At 37.2% G+C, this 12209-nt stretch overlaps 1 protein-coding gene across 2 annotated transcripts in view; it reads left to right on the top strand.

Moving 5' to 3' along the window:
- LOC149298345 (A-type voltage-gated potassium channel KCND3-like) overlaps positions 1 to 6415 on the top strand; it is a 190044-nt gene extending 183629 nt beyond the window's left edge. Inside the window, exons 5-7 of one of the 2 annotated variants that reach the window (XM_089487471.1) lie at positions 1614 to 1670; positions 3085 to 3332; positions 6220 to 6415. In XM_089487471.1, the coding sequence (XP_089343597.1) occupies positions 1614 to 1670; positions 3085 to 3332; positions 6220 to 6415 (501 nt within the window). The remainder of the gene's footprint in view (positions 1 to 1613; positions 1671 to 3084; positions 3333 to 6219) is intronic. The other variant, XM_089487472.1, reaches the window with a different exon arrangement.
- The last annotated feature ends 5794 nt before the right edge of the window (positions 6416 to 12209 follow it).

Raw genomic sequence — 12209 nt, 5'->3', positions numbered from 1 at the left:
GAATGATTCATTTGAGTAAGGACCAATATAAAATATTAATTATGTTTCTGACCTAACCTTTTTTTTAAAACGTACATATAACACATTAAAGATACACATGGATAATGTGTCTACTGGATCAGACCCTCCTAAAACATGCATAGAAACATAGAAGCGGACCCCAGAAAAGAACCATTTGGCCCATTTAGTCTGCCATTTTTCCTAATTTAAAGACTCAGACCTTAATCAGTCCTTGGTCTCCCTATATGCAGTATAGTTATATGCCTCGCTCATGCATGTTTAAATTCACTCACTGTTGTAGTCTCTACCACTTCTTCCTACATTACATCTAAACCTCTGACACTCTAGTTTTAGATTATGACTTCTTCTAATAATCACTCCTCCTAAAAAATAAACTTCCCTGTACTATGTTAAAATTCTTCTTAAAGGGACAGCCTAGTGTTCCAGTTGGCAAGTCAACAAGGAACAAAATGAAGGTACTTTGTAAGTACTTGAATATGCATTTTTAATCTATTTAAAAATAGGTACATAAATAAAGCACTTGTTTTCATGCCACCGATTGGCTGCTTAAAGTAGCCAATCAGTGGCTTGAAACTACTCCCAATGAAATCATTTTCCCAAGTCAGCAGTAAAGTATACCTTACGGATGCAAAATGATAGGCATAAAGATATCCTGACCAGGGACTGGTCTTTGGTCTTTACATAATGAAAAATGGGCACACTAAGTGGGCAGAATGATTCTTATCTCATGTCAGATTCTATATTGCTATGTTTTTTTCCAAATGAAATATCACTTTTCAAATATAACACATTTTGTATTTATTAGATGGATTAGTGGCTTTTCTGTCTAATATATGGATTCAGGAGCCATGGAGGTCTGTTCAGGACCAATTCTAGGTTTTTAAAAGCAGGAGTTTTGGTGGTTGTGTCAGCACAGCATTTCCAGAGTCGATGGCTTTCTACACAATAACAATGTGAATACTTAACTATTAACTTATAACATGATCTCCTCTGGTCCCAGAGCAAGTGTAAGGCCACCACCGGGTGAAGTGCATCTCTGGTATACTCAATACCATGTCAATTACTGATGAAACAGGTATAGGTCATGCAAATAAAAGAGAAGCAAAAAAAACCCCAAACAAATAAACATTTCTATGTAAAATTATAATTAACCAACCATGTCATAAAATAATAAAACAACAAGAATAATAATTATTTGTGGAACTCTAAAAGGACATTCCAACCATTATATGAACTTTAATGCCTTTGATATCTGTGCATAACTGGAAACAGAGTGGGCTACCTAGAGCTCTCCCTTTTCTAGAGAGTGAACCACTTTGATCTTATTTTTAAAATGACCTACTGCACATTAACATTTACATAATGTAATATAAAAAATAACTGTTTAAGATGTACAGCAGATTACATTTTTTTCTCTCATTTGGATGAGATAATAAAATATAATCGTAGGACACAAAACAATGAACTTTAAGGTGTCTCCTTGCACTTTAAAACTCCAGCATGTGCAATTTGGAATGTTGGGGCTGAGAACTGGAATGCTGGAATGTACAATCAACCATGTTTTTATCTTCTGTTGGCATGTTGTCCTGTAGGGATTGTCCTATCTTGTGGATGATCCCCTGTTATCTGTACGAACTACCACCATCAAGGTATTAATTTTGTTTTTTTTCCAATATGCGTGAGTGTAATAAGGTTGGGCAAGTTCACTGGTTCCAACAACTAAAAAAAACCTATTAACCTATACCTTATTGCTTGAATTAGTTTATATATTTCATGTATATCTCATAACTTTAGTGACTTAACATTAACAAAATAATAATTTCTATACCAATGAAAGTGCCCATCCTTAAGTGTTGATTTTTGTGTGAGCTCATGAGTGATATATGGAATTCTCATGGATGTTTCAGAAAGATTTTTTTTTCAAATAAAATCCCATACAGTATAGTGTCCCTAAAATTGCACTTAAACCATGTCATCTATCTAGGTTTTCTATGCATGCCATTCCTTTTCTGGGATACATACATTTCACTTGTTGCTGACCTGGACAGCGATACCTTAGATGATGTTGGATATCATAGGCTTACCTTTTGCAGTCTTTGAAATTATTTTATATAACCCAACATTTTATACTAATCATTTACAATAGATATTCACAGATAACCAACAAAGAATATGTAGTTTATAACTATGTAGTGGAGTTAAACGCTGAAATTATTTAACACGTTTTAAAGCTGGGGTGTTGCATAGTTACTATAGCAGGAGATAAAGACCAAAATGAGTAGGCAACTCAATGGGATTTTTTTTATAGACGTTGTCTGGCCAGGAGCAAGATATGTCTAAAATCTAATGCAACCTAGCCAACAGACCACAATAAAAGCTTCATTTGAGATATCAGGGAACAATTTTAGACCTCTTCTGCAAAGGATTCTGTGTTAACGCATAATATTTTTTAGGTTGATAAAATGTGTAGCTTTTAAATATCTTGCTAAACCAAGTTTGCAGATGAGATTTTCCACCAAGAATGGCTAAGCTGGAACTGCATACCACATAGATCATTTGGGGAGATTAGTTACAGTTTTATATATGCATTCTACAGGGCCAGCTCAGCCTTCCTTCAAAATACAGAGAGTAAGTTTAACTCTAGTGCAATTCCCTAGTTGCATCATTACAGACACAGGGAAGTTTGAGTGACTTTCAGACACATGGATGTATGCCTCCAAAAAGGGTTGAATCTGAGAGTTGAGCGTTTCAACCCAAGTGACCTTCTCCTCCAAGATAGGCTAAGATGGCCCTTCTTAATATAAGGGGATTTAAACAATCAACTCTCAGATATAAAAAGGTCATAGTATGGAGCCCTGAAATACTGGTGACAACTCGTCAGAGCTAGGAACTCCCAATGTGAACAAATGGGTCAATGCTTCTTGTATGTTTGCATTTATTTATGTGTAATGTGAAAGTGGCTTTCAAAGAGAGCAGAAGATAGTCCTAGGTCACTAGTGTGGATGACTTTTCTATGTTTCGATGTATGCGGATTTTTGGCACTAACTCATAATGTCTCAACAGAACCATGAGTTTATGGATGACCAGTTGTTTGAGCAGAACTGCAGGGAGAGCTCCATGCAAAATTACCCATCAAGCCGAAGCCCGTCTTTGTCAAGTCACCACGGGCTCAGTACATCCTGCTGCTCTCGACGCAACAAAAAAACCACCCACCTCCCCAACTCCAGTGTGCCAGCCACAAGGCTCCGAAGCATGCAGGAGCTTAGCACCATCCACATCCAGTGCAGTGATCAACCATCTCTAACTACCAGGTATGGGTGCACCCATTTATCATGGATGGTATAGCAGCTTCACAGTACACTGAAAATAGTAAGTAAATGTAGAGAACAAGGGACGTAGTAGATTCAGGAAGCCTCACTGAGAAAAGTAGAAAGTGCCATAGGAAGGGGTTTAAAGGGCTCATGACAGCATCTTACCATACCTGCGGAATTCCAAGGGCTAGTATACCAGAATTCTCTTCCTCCATGTCCTGAATAAGATGGTAACTGGGTACAGGGACAGGGAAGCTAAAACCAGCAGTAAATAGCCAAGTAGTAGGTAACATCTTTGGAGAAGTGGATGACCACCATCATCACTCAACCCTCCAAAAGACAAAAAGGCTGACCCATACAACTGTGATAATAGGAGCTTTAAGGTCAGGTGCAGGGAGTTCTTGTGTATGCACCATGTTTGAAGTATGCAGCACTCTCACAAATTTCTAGTCTGTGGCACTTTGCCTCAAGTTTGGATAGCCTTACCTTCCAAAGTCTGAGGTTAGGAGCAGCCTCACAAAAGGCAAACTACACCAAAAGCACATGGAAAGTTACTGTTTATAGCTGGCAAACAAAAATTTTTTTTTCCTCACACTAAAACAAAATCTTTTGTGGTATATTTAAGAGGTGCCCTCTTACTACAGCCTAGTATGTTTTAAATTGCTGTTTAGACTTAAGATATTTGAGTTTATAGTTTTACAGAGGAACTGCATTGCTGTAAACAATCTATAGTCTTGACTCCCGAGCATGCGTCTGCTAAGCAATGCAGGCAAACTCCAAGACGCATCTTATACCTTCCTGCTTAGACAGACAATAGGATTCCAGTGCTGTATCTCTTTTCAGATGGTTCATGGCAAACAAGTGAACTTTTGCATGAAATTCTCTGGCCGCATACTTAATAGAGACAGATGTGATGTCAAAGCAAGAAAAAATAGATGTAAATAAGTAAAAAACTGAGCATTAAAAAATAAGTGATTCATGGTTTTAGACCTTTATTCGGTTTTGGCTGTTGTGATTAATTGTGTTAAAGCTAACCCCCACGCATGTGCTTAAACTAATAACATACAAACAATAATAATATTTCATGTCTTTATTAAACACACTCATTAAACATTCGGAGTACTTGTGGAAAAAGTAAGTGAACCCTTGGATTCAATAACTGGTCGAAACCACCTTTGGTTGCAATAACCTCAAACAAGTGGAAGCTGCAGATCAGACCTGCACAAAGTTCACAAGGAATTTCAGATCATTCTAAGTTACAGAAGTGCTTAAACTCAGCCATATCCCTAGGATGTCTGGTGCATCACTCATCTTCTACTGAGCTTCAGCTGGTGGACAGCCACACTGACATTATCTTGTATGAAACTTTGATAAACCTAAGAATTCATTGTCCCCTCGATGATGGCAAGCTGTCCAGGCCCTGAGGCAGCAATGCAGCTTTAAATCATGATGCTACCTGCACAATTCTTCACCATTGGGATGATGTTTTTTATCTGGGTATGCGGGGTGTCCTTTTTATGCCATACATAGAGCTGTGTGTTCTTCCTAAACAATTTAACCTTCCAAAACATTTCAACCATTTTCACGTTGTGGAGTGTCAAGGTGCTCTTTTCCAGATTTCAGGCGAACAGCGATGCCAAATTGGAGAGCAATTACTTCCTCCATGGTGTCCTGCCATAGACTCCATGTATGTTCAATGTTTGGCATATGGTTGGCTCATGAACAGAGATGTTTACCAGTTCCAATGGTTCAAGTTGTTACTCTAGGGCTCTTTTTTTCACCTGATTGAACAAATAGTGTCGTGCCCTGTTCTAGCCTCAGTAAAATAGGTTAATTGATTTTTATTGTGTTTTTTTTGCCTGCTTTTGGATCAAAAGCAGGAAGGATAGGTCGGAGGAGTGAACTTGATGGACTTAGGTCTTAATTTTAACCTATATTACTATGTCACTATGTTCCATTTATAAAGAATTGGACTAACTGTGGACTGCTGAATATATAACATCTTTGAAATTACTTTGTAACCCTTTCCAGCTTTATGCAAATCAATAATTCTTAAGTGAAGGTCAAATGAGATTTCTTTTTTGTAAGGCATGGTTCACATCAGCAAATGTTTCTTGAGGATACCAAACTTAAAATGTTTCAGTGGTAGTAGCTATAAAACACACTTCTAATCCTGGTTCATTGATTGGACTCCAGGTTTGCAAATTCCAGACTCCAGTTAGCTTTTGTTGAAGTGATTAGAATAGGGGTTCATATACTTTTTCCAACCCACACTGTGAATGTTTGAATAATGGATTCAATATGGACAAGAACAATACAATACTTTTTGTGTTATTAGTTAAAGCGGATTGTGTTTGGAATTATTGTAACGGAGATTAATTTCATATCATATTTTAAGACAAATGTATTTATAAAGGCTGGTAATTCCAAGAGGGTTCACTTACTTTTTCTTACCTTCATCCTTTAGTTGGTTCCCTTTTTTTACACATTGGCTTATTCTACTCACTTAAGCAATTATAGGAATGTTGAGAAACAAAGCCTTTCAACCATTCTTAGAGTTGATTTAGAGTGTGCTTTATAAATACATTTTTTTAAAAAAAGCATTAAGCTAATCCCCTTCCACGTACATCAATTTTTGGACCATAAATATGCAGATTAGTGAATAAATCTCTTTGTCTATGTCTTTGTGTACCAGTACATACTGATATATCGGATTAGTATTCATTAAGAATGAATTGAATATTTAAGAGAAGTGAATTTGCAATATTTATGTCACAATTGCTCATTACCATGCAAATGGCCTGTTGAATTTTGCAAAACCATATCCATCAATGTATTAACATATTCTCACCTGTATGTCACCAGTTAAATGTCTCCTATCTTTCAGTCGTTCCAGCCTAAACCTGAAGTCAGATGATGGCTTAAGATCAAATTGCAAAGCTCCGCAGATAACAACTGCAATTATTAGCATCCCTACTTCTCCAGCTTTGACCCGAGAAGGGGAGAACAAACCTGCCAGCCCTCCTGGACATGCCAGAAACATGCACAGTACAAGCAACATTGTGAAAGTGTCTGCGTTGTAAGATGACTTTGCATCAGAACCAAGGCTACCATACCGCAACTTTTTTTTGCTGCAGTATTGTGGAATTAGCAGCAGAGAAGTGACCGGCTTCTGCTATACTTGCCATTTACCATCAAGAAGTGATGTTGAATGAGCTTATGTGTGGAAAAAAGGGGGATATGTACATACATCCCTGTATTCTTACATATAGAAGTATGTATGTTTTTTTTCTTTTTTTTTTTGATAGCTGGCTGTTAGGACATTTTTCATGGCAAGAAGAGAAGTTAACACAAAAATCAAACTGACAACACTGTGTCTAAACACCTTTTTTTAAGGTTTTCAGTGGATAATATTTATTCATGAAGAAATGACTAAAAAAAAATAAAAAATATATATATATAAAAATACAAGGGAGTAGCGAAAAATTATATTGTAGGTTCTGGGGAAAATGAGTGGGGGGGGCAGCAGGTGAAAATAAATGGATTTTCCTCATTGGAAGAGAATCTGCCAGCAACAAAAATGACACAAGATTTGTGTTCCAGTTCCTCGAAAAAAAAAATATATATATGGACAATGGGGACTGGGTAGGGGTTTGAGACCCCGTGAAAAGAAATTCTATTTTCTTTTGTTTTCCGTAAGCGAGAGGACATTGAACTGTTCAGGGAACAGAATAGCTCCTAGCACATTATGGGTCCGGCACATTATTATAGAGGCGAGCACATACACACATTTTTCCCTTTGCTGGTGTTCTTAATTATTAAAACAATTTGTATTAGCCTTATAAGTCAAAAACAGTGCATACTGTGATGTTGTCAGGTATTTTGTCTGTTGGGGGGGGGAATAGAAAATGCAAAAAAAAAATGTAAAAATCAGCTAGAGTAGCACTTAGATTCCATTCATTTTCTGCTTTATTGTTTAAATCACATCGAAGCAGATTAACCAGTCAGTGTTTAAAGGATATCCAAACTCGTAAGAAAAATAGTTTGGGGATAATGTTGTTTCTGGTTTTTTTTTTCTCTCTCGCATTCACCAACAGCAAAGAATAAGAAGAACGTACTGACATCAACGTATTGCTGGGATTTTTCTAATAGTGGATCTGGTGGTTATAAGGATCTTGGCCTCGGGTTTCAGTGTGGCTTTTAATGTAAATACTGGTAGTTGGTGGACTTTGAATATTTTACTCTGAGTGTCGGGGAATCCAGATTCCTGAACATTTTATAGGACATCAAGGCATCGTTACATTGTGAACAGCAGCTAAGTAAAATCCGCCCTTCTGATTTTTTTTTTTTCTACAGGGTGGTAATTTGGGGCTCTTATCAGCTCCAGACATTGAAAATAGTTTTAAGGTTTTTTGTTTTTTTTGAGAAAAGTATGCCAACTAATGTTGGTATAGCTGCTTTATTGGCCGAGGTGATGCTCTACATTTCTATCTCTGGTCACGGTATAGGGCATTAGTGTTGAGTCTAATTATTTTGATTTGCTTTTGGAAAGTAGTGCTGTCAATCTTACAATGATGAGAGATGACGTTAAAAACTTGATAAGTGAGAACGCTGCTTTACACTCACACTTTTAATGGTATGTACAACATGTTCTGGTACGTATGTCAACGTGTGTACGTCTTCAATGTGGTACTTAAAGTGACCTCCCTTGCAAGGAACTGAGCATCTAATCCATTTTGAAGTCACATGGCCAAGGACTCTTGGGTGGTCTGATTATGAATGTATTAGCCTTGTGGAAAAGTGTACAAAGGAACGTCTCATGTAGTTTTAAAAATAAGTTATCTATCAGGATCAATATTCTCTGTGCCTCTCTAAGTCACTCTAATAAACGGAACATAAGTCTTCAAGTAGATACACTGTCATCCCTTTGTATAAAAAAGTACACAGATGCCCTAACCATTATTTAAAACACAACAAGTTATGGAAATTAGGCTGACTAGCAAGTTAGAGACAATATATGCTTTTATATAATTAGTTCTAAATTTAATTTGATTTATCTCTAAATTATATATATATATATATATATATATATATATATATATATAGTACTGTGCAAACTTTTAAGGCAGGTGAAAAAATGTAAAGTAAGAATGCTTTCAAAAATATTAATAGTTACATTTTTTTATTTAACAAAATACAAAGTGAGTGAACAAAAGAAAAATCTAAATTAAATCCATATTTGGTGTGACCACCCTTTGCCTTCAGATCAGCACCAATTCCTCTAGGTACGCATGCAAACAGTGTTTTTTAGGAACTCGGCAGGTGGGTTCTTTCAAATATCTTTGCCTTTTTTTTTTTTTTTAAGGCAAATGGTGGTCGCAGGAATTATTGACTTGATTTAGATGTTTCTTCTGTTCACTCACTTTTAGTTTAATGATTTAGTTAAATGATAAAAATAAACTAGAAGCATTTTTTAAACGCTTTACAGAATTTTTCAAAAACTTTTACACAGTATTATATATAAATATATATATACATCTTTGGTCCCATGTTTAAGACTTATGTGTTAGAATCGTGAACTGGTTGATCAGTATAAACAGCCCCAAAATACAGGATTTTAAAGCTTACAACAATGAAGATTTTTGTGTGCAGAGTTCATCCTAATCAGCAGCCTTACCTAGCAGAAGCTAGTGAAAGGTTCTGCGCTGGTGACGTGTGAGATCCCTAAAGTTGTAACTGCTAGTAAAAACATATCCTCAGCAAATACAAGGGAAAACCAATTCAAATTGGATCCTTTCTGTTTACAATAGGTTTAACCCCTTCACGCCAAAGCCTGTACATGGATGGGCTCACGATGCATTGTTCTTAATGGGTTTAGGGTCAACACGTTGTCCTTAAGGGGTTAAGACAGACAATCTGATTTCCTTCACATACTTTTATTGTGTATGTACTTTAGCGTACGAAACAGAACATTTCTGAAAGGCCAGTGTGAAACACTAGCCTTACAACCATAGACACTACATAAAAGGATAGAAAAGCCAGCGCACTTCTCCCGGGTCCCAGGTAAAATCTAAACTCTGCACTGGCTGAATTGTCAGTTGTAAAAGATCCTGGTTTGGTCCAAAATCAATAAAAAATTAAAGAAAGCTACTCTCTCTTAAACTATTTGGAATGAGGTAAGCATCAATAATAAGTTGAGAAAATTGAGACAGGAAGGTGTATTTTTTCATAAACAAAAACGTAAAGTCTCCCCATTCGCTTTGCTGGCGGTTATATATAAACCACATCCTCACTTCTCTTGGATGCCATTAGATAGATGTTGATTGTCTGCTTGTGGTTTGCGCTGTCGTCCTTCATGTATTTTTATCCCCATCCCGTACTCATCAAGACATCATGTGACAATCAAAATGACGATACTTCAGGTTGAGAAGGAAAGACGAACTGTGAAACGCGGCGTTTTCAGTGTAACCACAGCTATCCTTTGCTGCTTTTGCTGCAGTGTATTGCCAAGACGTTTAAGTCTCTGCAGTAACTTTTGCTTGTCATAACGTGCGAGTTGAGAGATAAAGCGTAGAAAAATTTGCACAAGAAGCATTCCTTCCTCTTGATGTTTAACCTCTCCAGCAGCGAAAGGCATTGAGAGCCAAAGACATTATTGACTGGACATCTTTATTATTTTTTTTTTTTAGTTTCCTGGCAAGTAGAAATAATTAAGTAAAAATGGGGAGACGCTCATATCCCATGATGCAACGCGGCACGTTCAAACCCCTATGTTCACTGCCAGTCTCTTTAGCAATCTGGAGATGAATCCACATGACACAGAATGAAAAGCAGTCATTTCTAACTAATATTCAGATTTTTGTGGATACATATGTGTAGGTTTGGCCTAAAATAGGCCCTAGAAAAGTTGCATAGCTATGTATAAGATAGAAAATGTTTTAAATGTTTTTAATGTGTTGTTCAATCCGGTGTCTGTTAAGAGGTTTTCTTTTCCTCGATAAATCCCATCTGTGTTTATCCTCCTTGACAAGCAGCTGAGCCATGCTCCATGTTGTCTTTGATGGCAAATGCTGTTCAGTCAATTGCTTTACTGTTTAGCGCTGCCAATCAGCAAAGCAATTACCAGCCAATTGTATGTACCAATACGATGTGTAATGTAAAATAATTAAGGGGGGGGGGGATCTATAGGACGGAACTTCTGGTAAAGTGAAACAAAAAAAAAAAAGTATCACATTTCTTTATTGCAGACTAATGAATCATGTTGTCTTTTTTTGAAATGTAGTGCATATGTTGAATTGTATATAATTTGCAGTAATTTGTCTTGTGCCACTGCTGTAACTAATGTATCCAATCCGGATTAAATTCATTATGTGCCACACATGGACAGCACCTGCGTGGAGTGTTCATTGAATTTATATATTCCTTTACGTGGGGTTCGATCTTTACAATTAGTCATGCTTAGGAGGCCTTTTCTTGTACATATCTACAGATGCAATAAGACATGTCACATGACATTTGCTAGCGAGGCAGTGACGTGGACAAAAGACACCTTATAAAAGTATTTAGACCCCTTACCAATTGTCATAATACAGAATAACATTGATGCCAAAAAACAACAAATATCTAAAGGTGTGGTCTTAGAAGACCCTCTGGGCAAAACGGGTGCAGATGAGACCGTTCATGATGAATAGACAAAATTAGAGGTTTCTAGAGAAGCAGAATGCCAAAACCATCCATCAACTTCTTCCTCTGCCACTCATCTTGTTACAAGGTGTACGTCCATATGCCCATTTGTGGGCTTCTTTCATATGTACAAAAATATACTGGCTTTTCATTTGCTCTCCAACAATATCAAGCCCTCTGTTATTGGATGTGCATGTGGCTTTAGTTAAGTTAGAACAAGTTGCAAGACCATCAGTCCATAAAAGCGGGGGCAGGCAGGGTTGAAATACTCATGTAAAATGTTTATATTCTCCTTAGATTTCTTAGTGTTTCTTTAATATGATGACAATTAGCCAAAATGTATGAGGGCTTACCCTAGGGTATGTCGCATCCTGCCACCAACACAGACCATGCATGCAATCAACATCATACAATGTACAACATACAAAAAAAAAAACCCAACAAAGTGGGGATTTTAATACTTTGTTTAAACTTTATTTGGCTTGGCATGCACAAGAAAGGGGGAAAAAAAACCCCCACAAAAACATGTAAACAAGAGTCCTTTGGTTAATTTAGTCTGTCCATGTCCCTACCTATTGTAAGGACTCAGATTACTTGGCCTTGTCTTATGTGCAGTATAGCCTCTTCCTTATCCCCACACATGCTTAATATCCAAACTCTAAAAGCTGTGCTTTTAGAGCATAATCTGCAATTGTATACAGTTGCTTTTAGAACCATACAAAAAAACTGTACTAAAAAGAAATAGGCAAGTAATTTTTTCAAAAAATCTGTGGTGTAAAAACAGGGTGCGTCTTATATAGAGGTTGTAGATTTCCCTCCCCCCCGCTTACCTCTGTGTTGCTCAGCAGTGTCTCTTGTTCCGTCGAGGAGACACAAGAATCCAGTGGAGTCACGTGAATGTACATCACATCACATGACTCCGTTCACTCAGAGTTTGAGCAACGCAGAGGGAAACAGTCTGCAAGCAGCATCAGAAGATCTGCAGTTCAGGTAAGGGTGTATGAGTCTGCGTGAATGAGGGAATGAATGAATATGTGATAGCATGGATGTGTAAGTATGGGGGGCAGGGCACAGGGAGGCTGACAGTGAGGTGCATGTGTTGGCGGCTTGTGCATGATTGGAGTGTGATTGCTATATTAAATATACATGATTTCTAACATCAATAAAACTCCTATCATGCCCAGGCATACCCAG

Source organism: Sceloporus occidentalis, unplaced genomic scaffold (genome assembly GCF_023333645.1).
Source record: "Sceloporus occidentalis isolate IW3139 unplaced genomic scaffold, rSceOcc1.0.p SCAF_33, whole genome shotgun sequence".
NCBI classification, from domain to species: Eukaryota; Metazoa; Chordata; class Lepidosauria; order Squamata; family Phrynosomatidae; genus Sceloporus; species Sceloporus occidentalis.
The sequence above is the reverse complement of the archived record's forward strand: the minus strand, read 5'-3'. Positions and strand labels throughout refer to the sequence as shown.